Source organism: Lepidochelys kempii, chromosome 9, assembly GCF_965140265.1.
Source record: "Lepidochelys kempii isolate rLepKem1 chromosome 9, rLepKem1.hap2, whole genome shotgun sequence".
NCBI lineage: Eukaryota > Metazoa > Chordata > Testudines > Cheloniidae > Lepidochelys > Lepidochelys kempii.
In genome coordinates, this window is record NC_133264.1 from 3,849,773 (window position 1) to 3,875,446 (window position 25,674).

General features: G+C 46.1%; 2 protein-coding genes across 3 annotated transcripts in view; both read left to right on the forward strand.

The window, feature by feature from the left end:
- The window catches only part of P3H2 (prolyl 3-hydroxylase 2), a 126,220-nt gene that overhangs the window by 11,511 nt on the left and 89,035 nt on the right, over positions 1–25,674 (forward strand). The window lies entirely within an intron of this gene.
- On the forward strand, positions 14,317–20,055 carry LOC140917050 (uncharacterized). The gene is made up of 2 exons (XM_073359046.1): positions 14,317–18,839; positions 19,430–20,055. Exons 1-2 carry the CDS (start codon positions 18,254–18,256, stop codon positions 19,948–19,950), a joined length of 1,107 nt encoding a protein of 368 aa, XP_073215147.1. The 5' UTR covers positions 14,317–18,253; the 3' UTR covers positions 19,951–20,055.

The window sequence follows — 25,674 nt, forward strand, 5'->3', positions numbered from 1 at the left end:
TGGCTCTGTGGCTTGAGCCCTGCTCCCAGGCCAGGTCTGCTCTGTGGGCTGCTTCCGTGACTCTGCTCCCAGCTCTGACCTGCGTCCTGGACGGCTTTTCTGGCCCCTCTGGCTGGCCCAGCTCTGCTCCCCAGCTCAGCTTGGGCCCCGGGTCTCTCCTTAGCTCGGCCCCACTCTGTCTGACCTAGGCAATTCCAGCTCACACGGAGGACAGGACCCACCCTGGCCTCCTGACTCCCTGATTAACCCTGTCAATCAGGCTGACCTGGAGCACTGGCCTCTCCCCATTCTTGTAGTACTGGGACCTAGCCAACGCCCCTTCCCCCGAACGTTAGTAAGGGGACGACAGTCCTCTTACATATACATGCAGCCAAGGTTTTTCAAAAACGAGGGACCTGACATCAGGCTCCTAAATCCATATTTAGGCTCCTCAAATAAATAGCCTAATTTTTCAGTTGTGCCTAGTGCTCACAACTCCTGCTGAAGACTGCAGGAGCTGCTGAATACTCAGCTCTTTCAGGCCACTTATTTACATTCTTTTATAGGCACACAGGAGTCTAACGTCCGGCCTCCATTTTGCAAAATCTGAACCCCAGTTCATTGCACGTCTCCTAGTGCGTTGCCCAATGTTTCTGAGGAATGGAGGGCTGGTTTACTGTTGATGGCCAATCCGCTAAGGGTGAGGGGGTGGCTCAGGGGATCCGTATGGATGCCTCCATCACCAGTGCACACACAGTTGTTGGTTTGCATGTGGCCTGGTTCAGAGGTGATGGGGAGTGGTTGACTTGGGATGGCCGTTTGGGGGGTCTCGGTCTGGTTCCTTATGCACAAGTGTCAACATTGTAATAGGATCTCCGGGGAGAGTGCTGAATAGGCATAAACAGAGGCAGTACCACTCCTTTGTGCCTAGAGGTGCCCACATCCCCCTCAAGTCAGGAATTGGGCATTGTGGAGAGACACGTGTGATCCATGCGGTGTATCAGTTCTACGGACACAGAACTTCAGAACTGGTTTCCAACAGAGCTGGACGCTCACAACTCTAAGTGATGTCAATAGAAGCGGAAGGGACTCAGCACCTCTTGAGACTGGCTGGATGCCTTTTCCCAGGCACTGAAAACAGCATTACATTAACAACATATCTGGAGAGCTGAAATTAGACTCAGAATAATGTTGTGCATAGTATGGAGACTTGAGATGAATGAGCTGGCCTGGCTTTTGCCAATGCACTAGGAGGATTTTGCAGAAGGAAGTGCCAATAACAGAGATGCTGGAGGCAGCTTCCAGGAGTCCCTTGTTATCATCTCCCCTAATTGAAGAGAGGAGTTTAATGAGATTGTGTCATAGTCACTCCATGTATGGCTCCCAACCAGAGAGGATCCGTTCCCAGGGCTCAGACAAATACTTCTGGAGAGCATCTTATTTTACCTTTGGAACATATCAAAGGCCTAGAAAAGCTCTCATTTGAAGAGAGATTAAATAATCCCAAACTTTTCATCTTTGAAAGAACATGAACAAGAGGCAGGGCAGAATAAGATTATGTGAGATGATGAATGGTCTTGAAGGTAGATCAGGAACTTCCCTTCTTCTTGCATTCTAAATCAAGAAGAGCAGGACATCTGGTGAAACACAAAGTTGGGAAATTCAAAACTGATATACTAGGTCTCACCATGCGTAATTAGACTGTGGAACACACTCCCACAGGAAGTTGTTGAAGTCCAGAATTAAAAAGATTCAAAAAGGGATTGAATATATAAATAGCAAGAATATTCAGAATGTCATAATGACAATAAAAATGTTGGCCGGGATATTAAAGCTTGTGACTCAGGACATAAGCCAATCACTAATTATTAGAAATCAGGATGAGATCTAGTGTGGGGGGAGCAGATTATCCAGCATCTACTGCTGTGGGTTTCTTGCATCATCCTCTGAAGCATCTGGTTTAACTCTAGAATTTCCCATGCCCCAGGGCGCTTGAGGCAGCCCATTTTCCCCCCCAGTCTTGTCTATCCGGAGCAAGATGTTTTATCCCATCGTAAGTTGTCCCCATGATGGTAATATCCTTTTCGATCATCCTCTGATAGGTCATTCTTTGTCCTCCATGTCTTCTCTTCCCCTCTCCAAATGAGATCCTGTGTAAGACATACCTGGTGCTTGTGCCACATGGTAGCCGGATGGCATGGCCAAACCACTGTAGCTGTCTCTGTCCGATTACTGAATCTGCAGTCCACTGACCTGTGTGGTACAACACTTCCACGTGGGTTACACAATCTCTCCTTTGAACTCCCAAGGTGTTTCTTAAACAAAGCTGCATTCAGCTTCCTTTTTATGTACTTCCACCATCTGACATGTTTCCGAGGTATACAGTAGTATTGGGAAGACAATAGCATTGTACAATCTCATTTTAGTACATCGATGTATCTTTCTACTCTTCCAGATGTCTGACAAATGGGAAAATGATCCACTGGCTTTGTCAAGTCTTGCCTTCACTACTTTAGTGAGCTGCTGTTAGCAGATATTGTACTTCCAAGATGGACTAAGTCATCAAATCTTTCATATGCTTCTCCATCAATCACACATCCATTGTTGTTTGACAGCACTCTCTCCTATCTCCATGATCTTGTTCTTCTCAATACAGATATGAAGTCCCATTGTGGCTTCTTTGGCTTTTATGTTCATAAAGAGTCTTCATTCCATCCAAGTTGTCAGTATAAAAATATCTGCAAAATCGAAGTCTCACACTTCTCTTGCTCAAACAATGCCAGAGTTTTCTGCAGCAGCCATCACTCTTCTCATCACAAAGTCTGTAACAGTGCAGAAGCGAAGAGGGGATAGTACGCAATCTTGCCTTGGACCAGTAACCATCTTAAATCACTCAGTGTGTCTGCTCTCTGTCCTCATACAGCACAGGGACTTGTCCTACAAAGCTTTTATCTAATTAACCTCTTTGCTGGAATTCCATAGTGTCTCAGGATCTTCCAGAAGGCTTCTCAGTGGAAACATTTTCATAAAATCAACAAAGTTAAAAACCATCTTTTGCTGGTATTCTAAGTCTTTCTCATTGAGTCTTCTCAAATCTGGTCTGAATACAACCCACCTGATCAAAATCCAGCCAGTTCTTCCCTGAGTACTTGATCAGCATCAATTTTCATCCTATTTTAAATGATAATGCAAAATACTTTTCCAGGAACACACAGGAGTGTCATTAGGGTTACCAACCATCCAGGATTGTCCTGGAGTCTCCAAGAATTAAAGATTGTCATGTGATGAAACCTCCAGGAATACGTCCAACCAAAATTGGCAACTCTGTCACTGTTCACAAAGAAGCTGGTCCCCCTTTTTTAGGAAGTTTACAGACCTCTTCTTCCTCAGTCTTTAGTACAGTTCTACTTTCCCCAAACCATTCTGTACAACCTGTGCATTTATGATCATTTATGTAATTCACCATCACTTTGACACCAGCTTTTAACATTTCAACCATCTATGTTGTTATATCCTGGTGCTTTACAACTCTATGGTTGGTTTGTAGCTTTAGTTACTTCCTCAAAGGTGATTATTTCCAATGATCTAGGCAAGTCTGCTATCTCTTCTCCTCTCTCAATGTGTGTTAGTGGTTCTGGCTGGTTAAGCACAGCCTGGAGAGGTTCCATCCAACAGACTGTCTTTCTTCTGTGGTTAAAATTGTACCATCTTGAGCCTTCACAATGCCAAAATGGTTCAAGAATTGTGATGTCAGTTGTTTAGCTACTGGAATACACTTTTTTTTAGAATCTCCTCTCTTGTACAGCTCCTCAGCTTGTCTTGCTCTATTTTCCATCCATTATCTCCTCTTAATCGTTTTCAGAATCGGGACCTTCTGACAAGGCAGGAGAACATAGGAACTACCCAAACGATTAAGCACATGAGTAACTTTGCACCTATTGAACTCAACCAGCTAGATTCTGCTCTTCACTACTCCAGTTTCATACTGCTGTAGGCCCAGAGAATTCAGTGGCATTATTCTGCATTTACACTGGTTTAACTAAGCAGAATTTGGCCCAGTGGAGCTACTCTCCTATGTCACGTTATCATGTGCATGAGTGTTTGTTTGAAGGATCAAGGCCTTAGTCAATTATCCCTTGTGGAAAAGACCCATGGAGGAGCAAGAAAAACTCTTAAATGTTTTCTTAAAGGAATGTATTACAGGACATTTCTAGGATTAGATACTATTTTAAGGAAACTGGATTTTTATTCCTTTTTTTAAATAGTCAAATTCAAAGAATTCCCCTTTCAATGTGCACTGCAATGCTTCTACCTCCCAACACCGGAGCTCTGGGGGTTCCTCTTGAAACATGGGCTGAGCTCCGAACATGCAGGGCAGTCAGAGGGAAGTTTGCTTTCAGAACATAAGCCTGCCTCAAACGTGGGCAGCACTGATTCATGGAAAGCGTTCATTTATTCGTGCAAACCTGTTTTATCAATTAAAGCTCTGTCTCACATTAAGCTGAGAATTGTGTAAAGCCTGCTAGTGTTTTTCTTTATCATATCACCCGGCATTACGGCTCCCTTCTCTTTCCTCTGCTCCCCAGTAATTAGAGCAGATTGCCCAGCGAGAGCAGGCATATGCTGAAGTCAGAGCAGCCGTGTGTCAAGAATGATCGTGACCTAAATGACTGCATGGTGTGTGTAAACCTGCAAGTGACTAAATCCCTTATAAATCACTATCTCCGCAGTGCCTAAGACCCTGCTTACATGCCTGATCTGTGAGTGTTACCAGTCTAATGCATGTGTGGGCAGGCAGCGAGTAACTGTCTAATCAAGTTAGTACACTGGAAAAGGAGTAACGCTTTATCACAGGGTTGGTACCGTCGATCTAGGAGTTGGGGTTAAGCCATCTCCCTCTGGTTTGGGGAAAGACAGTTGCCTGTCGTCAGTGTGGGAATTTGCAGGGTAGTGGGGTAAGGCCAGCTGCAGGGAATGACTTAATTCTTCCCCCCCCCCCGGCACACTGTAAGACGTACTGTGGCTGGTGGGGAGAGTCCAGGAGTGAAGGATCTCTGAGTGGGCACATGGTGGCTTTCCCTCCCAGGGCTAGGCTGAACCGAACCGTGCTTTACCCTTTGCTTTCGCTTCTGGGCCATAAAGGGACGGGACATTCTTGGCATTCACCTCTTGCTTCTGCAGTAGCATTCACGCCCTCCCGAGGTGTGGGGGCTCCTTTGCTGCTCCGACTGGCCTGCCTCACCCACGCCGTTGTACCATCCCTGAGACTTATGCCAGCGCTAAAAGCTCCCTTTCCTGCCAGCAGGTTCTTGGCGCTGGCGCGGACGTGGACTGTGCCATCTGCCACTGCGGGGCAGTAGTTTCAGTGGCCGGTAAACCTACGTATTATGGGAAAATGCAGGGCGGGGTGGGGCCGTTTGGCCTCTGGTTCCAGGCACAGCCGGTCAGCAGTGATGAGGGTTGTCGCCAACTGATCGCCGTTGGGCTGTGTGGGATGGGTGCAGGAAGGGCAGGAGTCTGCCTAGTTCCTAATTTCCACATCTCACACACCGCTTTCTCAGCTGGCACTGCATTGGCACCGTTGTAGAGAGATCCAGGACTCGAGAGTGGGCCCTGGAGGCCTCTTTCTGCTATGGGTGGGTCTGTTCGTCCTGGGCTGAGGCATCTTGGCAGGGACCGTTGTGGTGGGCAACTTGTCCGCAGTCCAGCCTGTATCCTGTCTGTGGACAGACAGAGGATGCAAGTTTCCCCAGGCGGTCAGTCCTGCCCCTGTCACCAGAACCATGTGCAGGTAAATGGAAGAAAGGCTGAGTGGAGAAAATCAATATCACTGTTGGCAGAAACGTGATACTTTTGGGCCTAGGTTCCCTGCGTCCTGGATTTGTAATTCTAGCCCATTTCCTTGACTGGAGGCAGATGTTCTGTGTGTGCCTCTGATCAGCAGCTCATCGCCGGACACTAAATGGGGGTTAAAGTGCTTTACAGAAACTTCCTATGTTGTTCCTGCAACCCCACAGCTAGTGCAGGCCATGTTCCCTGTCCCCACGTCTCCACCCTGGCGTGGCCGCTATGGCCTTTTAAAGATAGCAGTCTGCGTCTCCCAGACATGGTGTAAATAGAGCTGTCACCCACGTGCCTGTTGCTATCAAGGAGGAAACAGGCTTGGGCTTCCTGGCATCACGGCTTTGGAATGTTCGACTCCCGGGGCACAGTGGGTGGCTGGCGCATAAAACCATCATCAGGGCATGTAGCAGCGCACACCAGCTGCACGGCATCCAGGGCGCTAGACTTGCAGCAATGTCCATCTGTAATGGGTAGGAAGCAGCTAGGATTCCTCTTGTGAGTGAGGGAGAGGCAGATCCCCTCCTTTCCTTTTTCTGGCCTCCACCCCCCACCACCCGGAGACTTTCCAAGGGATTTTTTTCATAGGGATGTTTCTGCTGGGTTATCTGGTCCAGTAGCCCTCAAACTTTTGCCACGAAGAGTCCACAAACCAGCTGAGGATTTTTAGCTGCCCCACAAATCCCCCAGTCCTTCACAGCTGCTAGATGCTTTCGGGTGTGAGATGCGGGGTCGGAATGGAGGGCTGATTTCCCCCTGTCCTCAGCCACTGGTGCTCTCACTTGGCAAAGGGTCAGGTTTTGACGCTATGCCGAAGGATACTAAATGTCTCCTAACATCCTGCAATACCTGTAATCCTAGAGGGCTCAGTCCCATCCTCCTCACATGGGCAGGCCCAGAGGGTGCATTTTGACTAAGCCTTAGAAATCTGAATCCATCCTGTGACCGCTAAAGCTCTGGGAATTGAATGTTCTCAAACTCCGGCCCTGAACTTAGATGAGGAGAGCAACCCATCTCTGGGGACTCATTCTTTGCCTGATTGCTGCATGAGTTTTAAACATTCAGCAGAACATGCTTTGGAAAATGACTTTGCAATGGGGCATGAGGTTATCCAAGGGGTTGTTTTTAACTCCAGTTCACTGTTGTTTTAATAACCATGCTTCTGTTTTGCATGGCTATTTCTAGATCCTCTCTTTGAAATGCTGATGTATGATAGACTTGCAAACATACTTCTTTAGCCCCGTTGAAGTTTTTTGAATTGGAACAAAACTGGTTACGTAGACCTGAATGATCACGTAGGTTAATTTCTGTTCTTGAAAGTTAGAGGGTTTAAAGTTGATTTTAAGTTCTTACAAATCCACGCACTGCCTTAGATCAACAGAAAATATGCATCGTACAACCATCCCACCCTCCGTGTTTGGAATGAGACCTATTAGATAAGGACTAAAGTTGGGGCATATTTCAGATATATTCTTTACATTCCTGTTTGGGAATAAACTACGAGCAACTTTGAAAATTATCCATGGAGAGCGGAATAAATGAGCACAGTTATCCGAAGAAATGCTCTTAGTTTTTTTGTGTGTGTTTAATATTGGAATGAGCAAAATGTGCAAAAGGAAGTCTTCTCAGATGCATGGGTGACAAGCGCACCCTTGCACATGCTCGGTACGTTTCATGGACCTATTCTACATGTGCACTGAGACTCTTAGAGCCAGGGGTCACAAAGACCAAATTCTCTTCTCACTTGCACCCAGGCTGCACCACTGAAGCAGGAGGGCTTGCTCAGGTTTATTGAAAGCAGAACTTGGCCCAGTATCTGCAGGATTACTTCATCCAGCACTGAAATGCAGCCATCGCTGGGGTGGAGGACAGCAGCTTTGGGAAGTGAAGTATTGAAGTGAAGAGTTTAGCTCTCGGTTTAGCTCAGTTTAGCTCTCTGCTCCCCATACAGGAGTGGTTATAGCTTGCCAATAGTGCTGTAGTTTGCCAAGTATATAAAAGCCTTATTTTTCAAAGGCCAAGTTGGGTGGTTGGCTCAGATTGCAAACTTCTAGCTGAGATTTTTGACTCCCCCGAGGTCTGTGAGTATGTGTTGGGATCTGACTCATATCTAGTTTAAAAACATAAAAAGGACAGGAGGGCTAGTATGTGAAGGGGAGGAAGGAGAAATCCTTTTCTCTTGGATATAGCTACAATTTCCTTTTTCTGGGAGTATCAGTCAAGTCCAAGCAAGGACAGCAGGCCCTCGCTAAACTAGCTCTGTCATTTTCTTTTGCTACAACAGTTGTATGGTAGAGTTAAGCCCCTGGTGTATTCTCCCCTTTCTGCACCAGGAAGCCTGTCTTTGTGCTTATTGCATTCAGAGCTCTCGCTTTGTATTCCTGAACACTCCTTCCTTGGCCGGCTTTTATTTGGACCAATGCAGAACATAACCCCACCCCCACCCCCATCCAATTCTTATCTGGGAACACTGTTTGGCGCAGGCAAAGACTTTGCCCTGCCAGTGACCTATGACAACACCAGGAGGATGTCAGTGCTAGAAAATTTCACTCCAGCCAGACGTACACGTACAAACAGAATGCAGCCAGAAATAGCAGTGCCATAGGGTTACTGAGCTGTGTGCTGGGCCCTGGCTCTTGGAGCCAAGGGTGACAAAGACAACAACCCAAGGGGACCTACTCTGGTTAGCTGATATATGACTTCTGAACCTGGTTTTGTAAGTGTTCATTGCCGGGTGCTCAGCTGCGAAACTGCCAGTTTCCTGTGGGGAGACAGATCTCCAGGCTTTGCCGTCTGTACAGTGTAACAGCACCGGTAAATCGGTCCCTATTGTTCTTGGCCACTCAGTTTGAGGGCCATATGTCCCAAAGCTGCTACAGCAAACAGCAGGAGTCTGGCCAGTCCCCTAAGGCTGGTCGGGAAAATGTTTTCTTGCTCCCGCCTGTCGATGGAAACGAAAGCTTTCGTTTGGGTCAAAGGTGTTCCTGTTCTCCTCAAACATTTGAAAAATTTCCCCGAGAATGGCTGTTTTCTGCCGAAATGTCCATTTCGATGAAGACGCTATTTTCAGCCAAAAAATGTCGTTGAGCAGCTCTGCAACCCGCCCAGCTGTGAATCCCCTTGGGAAATGGCCGCATCTGCATCCCAGTCCCATCCCCCAGGGTGCCGGGCTTTCCTTCTAAATCTTGCTCTAGCAACATCCTCCCTCCTCGTGCTCAGCTCTGCAAAGTCTAGTTGAGCTGGGCAGGTGTCTCAACCATTTGATTAGCACGCGTGCGTGCGTGTGCGTACGTGCGTGCTTATGTACAAGCAGAGTGGGCCATTTGCTGCTGGTGACTTTTTGTTGCGCGCTGGCCTAGCCATTGCTGTTAGTGCTGGATTCAGGAGGGATTCCACAGCATTTGCATTCCGCTCCTGCTTGGCGGTCCTGCATTTTATTGTCTTCCTTTATTGTATTCTCTAGTTAGAAAAAGAAACTGATCTACAACGGCCGCCACAGTTATCTCTCTTTGCACAGGAGTCAGTTCATAGGGGAGCTGAACCTGCTCTGTTACGCTGGTGAAAACCAGGAATAATTCCAGCCAGGTCAGTGGAGCTACATATGTATGGAAACCCAGATGAGTGAGAGCAAATATTTAGCAGTTCCCCAGTCCTGGATCTTCCAAACAACTTTTCCACCTCAAACCAGACCTATGAGACCCCCTTGCTATTCCAGGCCTGGGACAACCCTGCACTCTACTGCTGTAGTAATGCACTTCAGTCCTCTGTAACACCTATGCTGTTGCAGGATGGGAGAGTCCCCAGGAGCCCTAGATTTTAGTCTTCACAACTTGTTGCAGATTTCCATTCGGTGTGGTGGAACAGACAGATGTCCCCTGGCACTTGATGGAGATCCCGAAACTTATTTCACCTGAGCCATCTATCTTTGCACTTCACTAATTATAGCAGGGAAAATGTATTAAACCATTGCACTCCCGGAAGCCTCCATTCTCAGGCTACACTGACGTGGATTTGAGAAATCCTGGGTCTTGCGCATGCTCACAGCCTTAGGGAAAAAGTCTGTTGGTTGCACTTCATTGAGCCTTTTGGAGTTCCTAGCTGGAGAAGAACTTAGCAACACATGGCTGCCTGAATTTCTAAATGCTTGCTGCTTTGTTCACATTCGCTTTTGTCCCAGGAGGAATGAAGTAATTTGTTTGATTTGCCCTGCTGCTTTACACTGATACCGATGAATGGCAGAAAACAAGACCATGGTGAGTATGTGTAATCTGGGAGCATGTGGTTTTGAAATATGTGATAACTTACACATCAGTACTAGAGTGGCCAGTTTGGAAAACCTATCAGCAAGGCTCTTGAGTAACTTAAGATAATGACTCCTCTAGGAATTATGCAATGTCGTGGAGTGGAAGGAATTTAAAGTAAGCCACTGCTAAAGTCTTACCTCATTGGCCACAGAAAAGCAGCCTGCGATTCAACCGAAAACTTTTCCACACAAAGGTCTGGATTCATCCTTTGTGGGCAGAGCATAGTGTGGTATAGTCTAAATACAAGGTAAAAAACCAGTATCACATATGGATTTGGGTGGGAGCCTTGCTGAAGTTGGAAAAATGCTAGGTCTCATTCACCGATTAAGGCTGTGTGACTTCATTGGAGCATGTATGGAGGAGGAATATTTCGTTGTATAATTATCATAAATAGGAAACTTAGAGCTTTTTTTTATGACTAGCTTTTCTAATGCAGTCACCCATCAGATTTTGCTTGTGAAAGGCCTGCCCTGAGTTGTTGTCAGTTGTTTCCTAGCTTTAAAGAAACCTCTAAGCATCACGTCTTGTTCTGAGGAAAGCTGCCACCTTCTTTTCCTCTTCTCATCTCAGAAATTGTTCTCCCACAAATCCTCAGGGGCTTGCAGTTCCTTCCTAGTTAGATGCCATTAGGTTTAATAAGGGAACATTGACTGAATCAATTGTAGACTCTTTTATAACTGCTGCTGGTGGTGGTAACACAGACCAGAACAGATGCCAAGAAACCAAACACTGTTTGTTTGTTTTTTTCCTTTTGGCTGTTCATCTTTGTGGAAGCCCCATTTCACACTGCAAGAGGGTATGTAGATGACAGCTGAATACCCAGCTGTGATGTACAGATGACTGTTTTTCCCTCGCATTCGCAAAAGAAATACACATGCTGGGTCAGATTGCTTGTGTCATAAAAAGAAAGGGAAGGCTAACCACCTTTAAATCCCTCCTGGCCAGAGGAAAAAACCCTTTCACCTGTAAAGGGTTAAGAAGCTAGGATAACCTCGCTGGCACCTGACCAAAATGACCAATGAGGAGACAAGATACTTTCAAAGCTGTGGGGGGGGGGGAAAACAAAGGGTTCTCTCTGTCTGTGTGTTGCTTTTGCTGAGACCAGAGCAGGAATGCAGGTCAGAACTCCTGTAAAGGGCTAATAAGCAATCTAGTTAGATATGTGTTAGATTCTGTTTTGTTTAAATGGCTGAGAAAATAAGTTGAGCTGAATGGAATGGATATTCCTGGTTTTGTGTCTTTTTGTAACTTAAGGTTTTGCCTAGAGGGATTCTCTATGTTTTGAATCTGATTACCCTGTAAGATATTTATCATCCTGATTTTACAGAGGTGATTCTTTTACTTTTTCTTTAATTAAAATTCTTCTTTTAAGAACCTGATTGTTCTTAAGATCCAAGGGTTTGGGTCTGTGGTCACCTATGCAAATTGGTGAGGATTTTTATCAAGCCTTCCCCAGGAAAGGGGGTGTAGGGTTTGGGAGGATTTTGGGGGGAAAGACGTTTCCAAGCGGGCTCTTTCCCGGTTATATATTTGTTAGACACTTGGTGGTGGCAGCAATAAAGTCCAGGGGCAAAAGGTAAAAAAGTTTGTACCTTGGGAAAGTTTTAACCTAAGCTGGTAAAAATAAGCTTAGGGGGTTTTCATGCAGGTCCCCACATCTATACCCTAGAGTTCAGAGTGGGGAAGGAACCTTGAGATGGTGGGATTAACTTGAAATCATTTTGAGATCAATTTGAGATTTTTTTGAACCAGAAGCATAGATTTTAAAAGGAAATATTTTTTTTCCTTTGGGCTGCTGGAAAGCAAGTTTTAAGCTGAAAGCAGTTAGAGGTTTTTTTTTTGTCTCTGCTTGGGGACCAGAGCAGAGACAAAAGGTAATTGTCTTTTGTGAGTTGGAGTTTTCTCTACCTAAAGGCAGGGTAGTTAACCTCCTGCAGGGAAATTCACAAGTCTTCACAGACTTGAAGTTGTTTTTTACCTAAGAGCAACTAGAAGGGTTTTCTGTCTATTTGCCTGGAGACAAAGGTGTTAGTTTTGGAGGGGGGGGGGGTTAAAGGATTTTTCTGTAGGCTGACCATCACGATCAGAGAACACAGGTATCCAGTTACAGCAAAACCTGTTTTTGTTTTGAAAAGTCAAGTTTTTTGTTTGTTTTTAGTTCTAACTCTCGGGTGTAAAGTTAGTTAAAAACAGAGAGGCAAACATGGCAGAAACCAAGGAAACAGCCAAAGAGGCTGCCCACAGGAGAGCTATGGAGGCAAAGGAAAAAGAAATTAAGAAAAAGTAAAAGAATCACCTCTGTAAAATCAGGATGGTAAATACCTTACAGGGTAATCAGATTCAAAACATAGAGAATCCCTCTAGGCAAAACCTTAAGTTACAAAAAGACACAAAAACAGGAATCTACATTCCATTCAGCACAACTTATTTTCTCAGCCATTTAAACAAAACAGAATCTAACACATATCTAACTAGATTGCTTATTAGCCCTTTACAGGAGTTCTGACCTGCATTCCTGCTCTGGTCTCAGCAAAAGCAACACACAGACAGAGAACCCTTTGTTTCCCCCCCACTTTGAAAGTATCTTGTCTCCTCATTGGTCATTTTGGTCAGGTGCCAGCGAGGTTATCTTTAGCTTCTTAACCCTTTACAGGTGAAAGGGTTTTTTCCTCTGGCCAGGAGGGATTTAAAGGTGGTTAGCCTTCCCTTTATTTTTATGACATCTTGTAAAGGGCTTTAATAGGGACCACAGAGATTCTCCTTCAGCAAGGATTTCAACTCTCAGACAGTGGATCACACATGAGCGTTCATAGCTCATGAAATAATTACCTCCTCCTAGCAAGGTTAGCTGAACTGCATTTATGGAAGGATGCTCCGGACTCTGCAGGATTGGGACCTTTAATGCTTTTTGATTTTCATTAAAGTGAATGGGGAAAAAAAGTTACATTTTTTGGACACTAGAATGAGCTCAATTACTCAGCCAAGTCATGACTGGGCCCAGCCTGGCTAGCTGTTAGTGGGTTACAACACAAGGTAGTATGGTACCAAAATGTGTATTAAAAGCACCTATAATTCCAGTGTTACAACACACCCTACGTTATATGTACCCTGATGTGTACGTTCTCGGGGTTTGTCATTTTCAGGTTTCTTATTTAAATCCTTGCAAAGCTACTGAATTAGTGTTTTTTGTGCAAAAATGCTCTTTTAAGAAGCATGTTGAGCTTTTGAAAACCGTTTAGTTGTTGCGGTGGAAAACTCTCTGGCAGCTGCTGTGGGTTATTATGGAATTTGAGCAAAGTCTTTAGTCCTACAGTCGGGGTATAATGTTTATTAGGAACCTTTTTTTGCTCTCTAAAGGGTCCGTTAATCCCATTAAATTTAAAGCAGCAGGAGGATAGTAATTGGAGAAATTAACTGATTTATTTGTTCAATTCCAGTGCATTTTTTCCTGGAATAGAATAGAAAATGATTGCGTATATTCGTGTGAGGTAAGAAGAGCTGTTGCTAGTGCTCATATTGTATGTAGCCCGTTGGAAGATCGCCTTGGTTAAAGTACGTACATTTCCTTTCATAGCTTTCCTTCTTTCACGGCAGCCATGACTTTTTTCTGGTCAATGAATTCCTAATGTGTAACCCACACTAATCCAGTGTGGATCTTTGTCCCTTGTCTAGTGGCTAGACCTAGTTCCCCTTAGCTCAGTGGCTCATGTTGGATTAATGTGGGTTGCACCAGATGGGAGGGAACCTAAGTTATTTCATTTGTATTTGTCTGGCAAGGTGCTCAGTGCAGTCTCTTGTAGGAGAGCAGTGGTTACCGTAATGAGCGTGTGAACTACTGACCGACTCTAATCTAATGGTGACAGAGGCAGGTCACTGATTCAGAGCGATCTGGATCTCTTGGTAAACTGGGCACAAGCAAACTCCACTTTTTTAATGTGGCTACATGTAAATGTATTATTTGTTTATGAACAAAGAATGTAGACTGCACTTACAGGATGGGGGACCCTATCCTGAGAAGCAGTGACCTTGAAAAAGTTTTGGATGTCATGGTGGCTAATCAGCTGAACGTGAGCTCCTAGTGTGAAGCTGTGGCCAAAAGGGCTAATGAGATCCTGGGATGCATAAACAGGGGAGATCTTGAGTAGGAGTAGAGAGGTTATTTTACCTCTGTATTTGGCACTTGTGATACCACTGCTGGAATAATGTGTCCAGTTCTGGTTCCCACAATTCAAGAAGAACCCTCTCCTGATAAATTGGAGAGGGTTCAAAGAAGAGCCATGAGAATGATTAAAGGATTAGAAAATCCTGCCTTATAGTGATAGACTCAAAGAGCTCGATCTATTTAGCATAACAAAGAGAAGGTTAAGTGGTGATTTGATGACAATCTGCAAGTATCTACATGGGGAACAAATATTTAATAATGGGCTCTTCAGTCTAGTAGAGAAAGGTCTAACCTGATCAAGTGACTGGAAACTGAAACTAGGCAAATTCAGACTGGAAATAAAGTGTAAATTTTTAACAGCGAGAGTAATTAACCATTGGAACAATTTACCAAAGGTCGTGGTGGATTCTCCTTCACTGATTAATTTTTAAATCGAAATGGGATGTTTTCCGAAAAGCTCTGCTCTAGGAATGACATTGGGGCAGGTCTCTGGCCTGTGCTCTGCAGGGGCTGAGACTAGATGATCACAATGGTCCCTTCTGCCTTGGAATCTAGACATCTATAAATAAAGGTGGAATAAATAGGGATGAGGTGAATAGACATGGCTGTGTCACAAATGTTGCCACAGCCCATGTTCACCCGCTGTTGGAAATACGCATTATTCAGTCTGGAGAACAAATACAAAGTCCAAATAAATTATTAGTTATTCATTTATATTTCACCTGTGCAAAATTGTCATGAAGTGTTAGAATTTTAACAGTAGCAAACCAACTGCTTACGGACTGGACTATTTAGCTGTGCTCAGAGTGCTTCTTCACAACTAAGATGGATTCCATTTCTCCTCGTGCATCCTTCACAAATAGTTCCAGTTAGATACACCTCTGCAAACCCACTGAAGGGAATGTGGTGGCACAGGTGTCCCTGAGGGCAGATTTTGCAAATAACACATGGTAAGGAAGGAACCCAGCTTGACTATGAGCCCAGGTTGAATATGCTGCATTGGCAGTTAGGAAAGGACAATCTTTGTACTTGTAAACTGTGCCCATTTGTTACGGAGACAGCAGGCATGGATCACCACATGGTGTTTGTAGAGTCACTTTTCAGAGTAGAACCACTCTTCCAAGCATTGTGATTTAGATGTAATTAGATAACTAGTGCACTTACTGACTCTGACATCTTGGTTAATTAAACTGACTTGAACTGAATTTCTGAGCAGAGACAAGAGCAAGATTTTCAAAGCACACAGCATTGGCCTGATTCTGCTTCCCTTCAAGTCTATGGGAGTTTCACTTATTCAGGGGGAGCAGATTATGCAGACACTGGGTGCTTTCTCTCAGGGCAAATAAACAGTGGTGTCCTACCTGAGGCAAATGACAGACAAAGAAATGAATTTGTCATTTCCTGAGGTGGCGTAACACCGGGAATATTCTCTCTGACAGCTCACATGCTCCATGCTCATTTGGGAAAAAGTTGTTGTACTCTGCTAAATCGGGAAGGCTGTTGATATTTAGCTTCCATTCGGGTTATGCTCCCTGTCTTGGAAACTGGCTGTACGACAATTGCATATTTTCTTGAGGGGAGGGGTAAGGCTCTTGTTTCCCACAGGCTCTGGTATACCCCTTATTCTTTGCTGAGTCAAACATTTGCCATTGCAAAATCCTTTGAGGTCTGACTCCTGGGAGTTTTGTGTATATTCCAGTTTTCCCACCTTGCAAATTCCCCAGCTGGACATGGTGGTTTCTGCCCAGAATAGAACACAGGTCACTGACTGACCAAGAGATATTTCCTTCCGGAGAATCTGGTCTGTACTGTGTGTTCAATTAACGCATGGGACCTGATCAGCCTTACCTAAATGAAGGCTTCTCACCCAAGTCTCTGGCTGTGGGTGGGATTATTTGGGCTGTTATAGCTGTCGGCAAACTCTTAGCCCCTAGCTGTGCTAAGCTAATGGCTGCTGCAGCTGCCACATCTGTGGAAGGGACACTTCTCTTCAGAGTAGAAATAGCAACATAGATCCAGTCTGGCAGGTGACAAAAAAGGCCCTGCCTTCATCCGGATCTACTCAGGCCAAGATTTTAGAAAATGGGTGCTGAAAGTTAGGCTCCTAAATCCGTATTTAAAACAACAGCTGGGAGCGTGCTTCCCAGCGTGGGTGGGCAAGCATGCACTAGCTGTTCTTAAATTAACATGCTAAAAATAGCAACATAGCCACAAATGCATGGCAAGCAGGTTGGACTAGCCACCCCCATAGGTACTCTGGCGGTCAGGCCAACTAGCTCAGGCTTCCTCCCATTCAATTGTGGTCACAATGCTATTTTTAGTCTCTGTCTGCACCGGGAAGCACTCTCCCAGCTGCTGTGGAGACATACCCCAAAAAAGTAGCTTGGTCTTCAGAAGCCCTGAGTCCATTAACCTCAGCTTCAGGCTACTAACTTTGCCTTGGCATTGGAGAGATGAACGTATTCTTGCCACACCTCCGTATAGTAATGACACAGTCTCACCCGAATCATAGAATATCAGGATTGGAAGGGACCTCAGGAGGTCATTCTAAATCATTAGGTGTTCTTATGGCTGGTGATAGGTGACCTTATAAAAACCCAGCCAGAGAAATTGTTCTGAGACCCTGTTGTGGGAAGGCCGCAGCGTCATGAAGGTCGTCCAAAAGAGAGAATAGTTTTAGGAGAAAGGGTTAGCATTTCTCTCTTCCAGCAGCTCAGTTAGAAGCAGCCCTCCTGGAGCAGACTCTGGAAAGTGTAAAGATTCTTGGCTTGTGTCATTCTTAGTGATGCACAGACTCTTCATTTGGTTGTCAACCTGTCGAGGAACAGTAGAGCCCTCATTAGTATTCCAAGTCACAGAAGTCATTCTAGTCGCCTGAAACTTTTAATCCTTGTACAAGAAGCATGCAGACCGTGTCAGTTCCTTTGCTTTGACTTTATCTTGCCGAGGTGGAGGAGGTGGGTGGGGTAGGGTTACCAGTTTTGGTTGGATGTATTCCTGGAGATTTCATCACATGAAGTTAGTCTTTAATTAAAGACTAACCTTTAATTCCTGGGGACTCCAGGCCAATCCTGGAAGGTTGGCAACCCTAGGTAGGCGGTGGGAAATGATCATAGGTGTGTTATTTACTGATTCATATGGATATTGACTTGTGTGTTCTGGGATAAATCCCAGCACCTTCTGAATGAATCTTTCAGGATAAAAATAACCAAAGAGCCGATGTGAATAACATGATGCAGTTTGCCGATCCCTTGTGCAAAGCAAAGTTTCAGCTAAGACATACCACCTTTTTAAAGCGAGGGAAACAAAAGTCAGGGTTATTGGAGTCCCTGCTGGGGAGCTGAAGACTGGGTGAACATTTGCAGGGATAGGGTGAAATGCAGGCTATGCTGGGAGCTTTGCAACTGCCTGGATGTCTTTTGGGCTAACCTTTGTGCCTTGGAACTAGCACTGCAGACGGACTTTCTAATCCTGCATTTTGAAGGATGCCCATTTCTTCCGCAGCTTCTTTCTTTCACCCACCTCCTCTCCGGTTCCATGTCATTCGGTGCTACGGATGCCAAGGGTTCACTCTCTAAATATCTGCTCTTAACTGAGGTCCTGATCTGCAAGCCCTGGTCTACACTAGGACTTTAGGTTGAATTTAGCAGTGTTAAATCGATGTAAACCTGCACCCGTCCACACGATGAAGCCCTTTATTTCGACTTAAAGGGCTCTTAAAATCGATTTCCTTACTCCACCCCTGACAAGTGGATTAGCGCTTAAATCGGCCTTGCCGGCTCGAATTTGGGGTACTGTGGACACAATTCGACGGTATTGGCCTCTGGGAGCTATCCCAGAGTGCTCCATTGTGACCGCGCTGGACAGCACTCTCAACTCAGATGCACTGGCCAGGTAGACAGGAAAAGAACCGCAAACTTTTGAATCTCATTTCCTGTTTGGCCAGCGTGGCAAGCTGCAGGTGACCATGCAGAGCTCATCAGCAGAGGTGACCATGATGGAGTCCCAGAATCGCAAAAGAGCACCAGCATGGACCAAATGGGAGGTACGGGATCTGATCGCTGTTTGGGGAGAGGAATCCATGCTATCAGAACTCCGTTCCAGTTTTCGAAATGCCAAAACCTTTGTCAAAATCTCCCAGGGCATGAAGGACAGAGGCCATAACAGGGACCCGAAGCAGTGCCACGTGAAACTTAAGGAGCTGAGGCAAGCCTACCAGAAAACCAGAGAGGCGAATGGCCCTTCCAGGTCAGAGCCCCAAACATGCCGCTTCTATGATGAGCTGCATACCATTTTAGGGGGTTCAGCCACCACTACCCCAGCTGTGTTGTTTGACTCCTTCAATGGAGATGGAGGCAACATGGAAGCAGGTTTTGGGGACGAAGAAGATGATGATGAGGAGGAGGAAGTTGTAGATAGCTCACAGCAAGCAAGCGGAGAAACCGGTTTTCCTGACGGCCAGGTACTGTTTCTCACCCTGGACCTGGAGCCAGTACCCCCTGAACCCGCCCAAGGCTGCTTCCTGGACCCGGCAGGCGGAGAAGGGACCTCCGGTGAGTGTACCTTTTAAAAATACTATACATGGTTTAAAAGCAAGCATGTGAAAGGATTGCTTTGCCCTGGCATTTGCGGCTCTCCTGGATGTACTCCCAAAGCCTTTGCAAAAGGTTTCTGGGGAGGGCAGCCTTATTGCGTCCTTCATGGTAGGACACTTTACCACTCCAGGCCAGTAACACGTACTCGGGAATCATTGTAGAACAAAGCATTGCAGTGTATGTTTGCTGGCGTTCAAACAACATCCGTTCTTTATCTCTCTGTGTTTATCCTCAGGAGAGTGAGATATAATTCATGGTCACCTGGTTGAAATAGAGTGCTTTTCTTCAGGGGACACTCAGAGGAGCCCGTTCCTCCTAGGCTGTTTGCCTGTGGCTAAACAGAAATGTTCCCCGCTGTTAGCCACGGGGAGGGGGGAGGGTTGAGGGGGTTGCCACGCGGTGGGTGGAGGCAAAATGCGACCTTGTAACAAAAGCACATGTGCTATGTATGTAATGTTAACAGCAAGGTTTACCCTGAAAGAGTGTAGCCACTGTTTTATAAAATGTGTCTTTTTAAATACCGCTGTCCCTTTTTTTTTCTCCACCAGCTGCATGTGTTTCAATGATCACAGGATCTTCTCCTTCCCAGAGGTCAGTGAAGATTAGAAAGAAAAAAAAACGCACTCGAGATGAAATGTTCTCTGAGCTCATGCTGTCCTCCCGCACTGACAGAGCACAGACGAATGCGTGGAGGCAAATAATGTCAGAGTGCAGGAAAGCACAAAATGACCGGGAGGAGAGGTGGCGGGCTGAAGAGAGTAAGTGGCGGGCTGAAGACAGAGCTGAAGCTCAAATGTGGCGGCAGCATGATGAGAGGAGGCAGGATTCAATGCTGAGGCTGCTGGAGAACCAAACCAGTATGCTCCAGTGTATGGTTGAGCTGCAGCAAAGGCAGCTGGAGCACAGACTGCCGCTACAGCCCCTGTGTAATCAACCGCCCTCCTCCCCAAGTTCCATAGCCTCCACACCCAGACGCCCAAGAACGCGGTGGGGGGGCCTCCGGCCAACCAGCCACTCCACCACAGAGGATTGCCCAAAAAAAAGAAGGCTGTCATTCAATAAATTTTAAAGTTGTGAACTTTTAAAGTGCTGTGCTTAAAGTGCTGTGTGGCATTTTCCTTCCCTCCTCCACCACCCCTCCTGGGCTACCTTGGTAGTCATCCCCCTATTTGTGCGATGAATGAATAAAGAATGCATGAATGTGAAGCAACAATGACTTTATTGCCTCTGCAAGCGGTGATTGAAGGGAGGAGGGGCGGGTGGTTAGCTTACAGGGAAGTAGAGTGAACCAAGGGGCGGGGGATTTCATCAAGGAGAAACAAACAGAACTTTCACACCGTAGCCTGGCCAGTCATGAAACTGGTTTTCAAAGCTTCTCTGATGTGTACCGCGCCCTCCTGTGCTCTTCTAACCGCCCTGGTGTCTGGCTGCGCGTAACCAGCAGCCAGGCGATTTGCCTCAACCTCCCACCCCGCCATAAACGTCTCCCCCTTACTCTCACAGATATTGCGGAGCGCACAGCAAGCAGTAATAACAGTGGGAATATTGGTTTCGCTGAGGTCTAAGCGAGTCAGTAAACTGCGCCAGCGTGCCTTTAAACGTCCAAATGCACATTCTACCACCATTCTGCACTTGCTCAGCCTGTAGTTGAACAGCTCCTGACTACTGTCCAGGCTGCCTGTGTACGGCTTCATGAGCCATGGCATTAAGGGGTAGGCTGGGTCCCCAAGGATACATATAGGCATTTCAACATCCCCAACAGTTATTTTCTGGTCTGGGAATAAAGTCCCTTCCTGCAGCTTTTGAAACAGACCAGAGTTCCTGAAGATGCGAGCGTCATGTACCTTTCCCGGCCATCCCACGTTGATGCTGGTGAAACGTCCCTTGTGATCCACCAGAGCTTGCAGCACTATCGAAAAGTACCCCTTGCGGTTTATGTACTCGCCGGCTTGGTGCTCCGGTGCCAAGATAGGGATATGGGTTCCGTCTATGGCCCCACCACAGTTAGGGAATCCCATTGCAGCAAAGCCATCCACTATGGCCTGCACATTTCCCAGGGTCACTACCCTTGATATCAGCAGATCTTTGATTGCGTGGGCTACTTGCATCACAGCAGCCCCCACAGTAGATTTGCCCACTCCAAATTGATTCCCAACTGACCGGTAGCTGTCTGGCCTTGCAAGCTTCCACGGGGCTATCGCCACTCGCTTCTCAACTGTGAGGGCTGCTCTCATCTTGGTATTCATGCATTTCAGGGCAGGGGAAAGCAAGTCACAAAGTTCCATGAAAGGGACCTTACACATGCGAAAGTTTCGCAGCCACTGGGAATCGTCCCAGACCCGCAACACTGTGCGGTCCCACCAGTCTGTGCTTGTTTCCCGGGCCCAGAATCGGCGTTCCACCGCATGAACCTGCCCCATTAGCACCATGATGCATGCATTGGCAGGGCCCATGCTTTCAGAGAAATCTGTGTCCATGTCCTCATCACTCACGTCACCGCGCTGACGTCGCCTCCTCACTCGGTATCGCTTTGCCAGGTTCTGGTGCTACATATACTGCTGGATAATGCGTGTGGTGTTTAATGTGCTCCTAATTGCCAAAGTGAGCTGAGCGGCCTCCATGCTTGCCTTGGTATGGCGTCCGCACAGAAAAAAGGCGCGGAACTATTGTCTGCCATTGCTCTGACGGAGGGAGGGGCGACTGACGACATGGCTTACAGGGTTGGCTTCAGGGAGCTAAAATCAACAAAGGGGGTGGCTTTACATCAAGGAGTATTTCAGGCAGGACTTCACGGAGGGTTCCAATAAGAAATGGTGCACCTAAGTAATTGTTCTTATTGGAACAAGGAGGTTAGTCTGGCCTCTGATTGATACATGGCTAGATTTACCTCGCTGCACCTTCTCTGTGAGTGACTGCAGTGTGACCCAGAGGAATGAGTCCCCTAGACAGGGGAGGAGGCAAATGAGTACAAAACAAATCTGGTCTATTTCTTGTTTTGATACACTCCATCTATCTTTTATATCTCTGGCTGGCAGCAGACGGTGCAGAAGGACTGCATGCCATCCACATCTCATGGCTGCCCGGCAGAAGATGATGCAATAGGACTGCTAGCCATCCTCATCTCTTGCCTGCTCACCATAAGATGGTTCAATAGCACTGACTGCAGGACTAAAGAGAATGACCTGGTCAAGTCACTCCAAATTTAGTCCCTGCGCCCATGTCTGCCCAGGCGCTCGTGGACGATGTGGCCAGGAGCACTTCGGACATGACGATGACAACTACCAGTCGTATTGCACCGTCTGCTGCCAGAAGACAATGGGTTGCTGCTACTGTGTAGCAATGCCGTACCGTGTCTGCCAGCACCCAGGAGACATATGGTGACGGTTACCTGAGCGGGCTCCATGCTTGCCGTGGTATGGCGTCTTCACAGGTAACTCAGGAAAAAAGGCGCGAAACGATTGTCTGCCCTTGCTTTCACGGAGGGAGGGAGGGAACGGGGGCCTGACGATATGTACCCAGAACCACCCGCGACAATGTTTTAGCCCCATCAGGCATTGGGATCTCAACCCAGAATTCCAATGGGCAGCGGAGACTGCGGGAACTGTGGGATAGCTACCCACAGTGCAACACTCCGGAAGTCGACGCTAGCCTCGGTACTGTGGAAGCACTCCGCCGAGTTAATGCACTTAATGCACTTAGAGCATTTTCTGTGGGGACACACACACTCGAATATTTCTAAATATTTCTAAAAAATTGACTTCTATAAATTCGACCTTATTCCATAGTGTAGACATACCCCAAGAGACTGAGAAGCTATTGGAAAATGCCCAGTTCCCTCAGCTTCTGGTTTCAGTAGAGTTGAGGGCTCTGGGCATCTCTCCAGATCAGGCTCTTACCAGGAACGGCTTGTTTGGAAGGTGGGAGGGTTGTTGTAAATTCCACTCTGATATAGACCAGTTTCATTTGATTTGAAACAAGGTCACATTCCCAGATGTGTATTCTGCAGCTTGCCCTGAAACCCATTCCATGTGTTGTTTTCAGGTCCCTCGGACTGAAAACAAACAAAAAATGTGAAGTGCAACTTGGATACCAAATGAGGTCATCTGACAAGAAAACCCACTTGTCCCAAGCTTTTATTGTAGCTGCTGTTTCTCACCTATATTCTTACCATTGAAGATGCAACTTGTTAGTGGAGTTAGCAAAATAATTTTGCAGACATCTTCCATTACGTCCCCCTTTCTGGGAGGAAACATGAGGAAAGAGGGTGGTTTTCACGGTCCGTATCATATCAAATGTGAGTCAGTCAAAGGATCCAGGATTTTTAAGTGCAAGTGAGAAGCATAACTGTGAGCAGTAAGTAATAAAATTTCACTTTTCCAGGCCCCAGCATTTCTGGTTGTCCCAAGTTGCTGGACTGGTGGGTTTCTCCTAGTGTGATATCCTCTGTTATTTTGATAAATAAGATTAGTGTCTATTGACATTGAGAAGCGAAGCCAAGCCATTATTTTGATTCCAATGAAATGCAATTAAAGTAACAAGCCTCTTTTCTTTTGTGTGCACGTGCACTTGGAAGATGGTTTTATTCCCCTGGCAGAACCCTCAGGAATCCCTGAGAAAGGAGGAAAGATGCCGAAAAGGGAGCAGATCCAAGAATGAGGAAATGCAGTTGTCGTTACCAGATGGTATCTTACACCGTGTGTAAATGCTTGGGGGTTTGGGATTTGTTCTGCATGTTTTGTTTGTGCTCAAAGAAGTTTTCTGGACAGTTTGGAAAATTTCTGGGTGCTGTTCCCAGTGCCTTGGTAGAGGGGTGTGTGTGGGTGTGTGTGTGGACTGAGTCACCAATACACAATACATTCTACATACAATCTCCTTCTGGTGTTTTAAGTTCTCTGCAAAATGAACTATGACTCTCTTGTTGTTTTCAAGTCTTCTGCCCTTCCATTGTAGAGCTGTGTAAGAATTATTTCTCCGCACAGTGCAGTGTTGCATTGGTAGTTGTGGGGTGTGTGTGTGAATGTGATGGTGAGGGAGGGAGTTACCCGTTTCTTTTGAACCGTCTGCAAAGTAGAGGTAGGGGTGTGTGAGCCCACAGTTGTGCATGAAGTTACATAGACCTGGGGTTGAAAATGTATTTGTAAATCTCTTCGCGGATGAGGAGTGGGTTAAAACTGGTCCTTCCCACCTAGCCATCATTTATGGATACAGATTGCGGATGAATATGGCCAGTGTTAACATTGACAGAGTGTGCAAGAGGCCACGGGACAAGGCTAAGGGCAGAAATGCTGAAATCACTGAGGAAGTTGCATTGGGTGCCAAAGGATCCCTGAATAATAGCAGGGGAGGCCTGAGTTTTTATTCCCAGATAACACTGACTTTGTTGAGCTTCCAGGACAGATTCCCTGGCTCCCAGCACACAGGCCTGTGTGATACCAGGTCCCCACTGAGTGGCAGTTCAGGAACCTGCACAGGAAATATTGGATTTCTGCATGTGGTATGTAAAAGTGGAAGATAAGGCTGATGTGCCAAAGGGGCATTCCAGAGCGTAGGCTACACATTGTTGGGTATTACACAGCCGTGGTGCCCACCTAAGGCATCTGGCTGAGAAGAACCTCCAAAAGCAGAAAGGCATAGGACTAGATCTCTGATTCAGGACCCAGCAAAATAAGATGACATCACTGAGTCTGAGTTGGCTGCATTCGGAGGGGCTTCAGAACACTATACAGACAGTAACTGGAGTTGAAGACTTTGAATTCCTTAGTGTCTTGCCGAGTTGTCTGTGGTCTCATATATGTAAGCAAAGTCTTCTCTAGTGGGTAACTTAGAGTTATCTCATCCAGACAGAGGAAGTCTCTCACCATTCTCATCCTCTGAGCTAGCTCGGATTCTTTATAAATTGACTTTATTTAGTTAACTGGAACCTGAGGTTTAGAGTCTGATCTACTGCCCATTGAAATCAGTGGAAAGGCTCCCATTGACTTCACTGGGCTTTGGATCAGTCCTTTTAGATCACACGTCTTTGTCAAACTCCACCTTGGATGATTAGCTTTCTACCGTTCTAAATTCCTTCTGTGTTTTCAAATGTAGACAGCACTGAACTGTGCAGCTCAGGCCCCTTCTACGCTAGAGATCTTCATGGATAAAACCACTTGGCATTACCAGCTTGTGTGCGGAAGAGGGGACATCCTGTCTGATTCTCCCCAAACTGCCTCACACCTTTAGGAAACTGAGATGGAATTTTTCCCTGCTTCTTTAGGGCCCCCACTACAAAGAGAGGTTGTGAGAGCCCTGAATTCCTCCTGGCCTTATCCTTAAAGGAAGTGATTAATTTGCATTTGCAGATAAATCAAAATGAATGCTGTTGCCTGCTTTATTTCCCCTCTGCCCCTTTGCAGAACAGATCACTAGAATGGATGGGTAATAATTACTAGCATCAACCACCTTGCAGAGCACTGCTTCAAATAGCTTTCCATGTAGTCTTTCTGCTCTGTTTACATGATAAGTTCCCAATGTTTAAAAGTTCTAGTTAAAAAGCTTATCCTATTAACAGCTGTCCACTTTTTTTTTCTTTTTTTAAGCATGACGGGGGAGTTGAAGTTCATTTGTTTATGGCTGAGCAGGTTTTGTTGGCCTGCCAAGCAGCAAGGAGTGCTTGGCGGGGTGATGCTGAAAACATTCAGGCCAAAAAATATAAATGTCTCAAAATTAAGGACGTATGCTCTAAATTTTTCTTTCAGTTTTCGTAAAAAAAGTTTGCTTCATATTACAGAGGGAGAGTGGAAGAAGGAATGGA

Bases quoted from the DNA above. Each gene is read 5' to 3' on its own strand.
- LOC140917050 (XM_073359046.1), top strand. From the start codon at position 18,254: ATGCAGAGCTCATCAGCAGAGGTGACCATGATGGAGTCCCAGAATCGC. The intron at 18,840-19,429 runs GTGAGTGTACCT...TTTCTCCACCAG, and splicing joins AGGCGGAGAAGGGACCTCCG to CTGCATGTGTTTCAATGATC.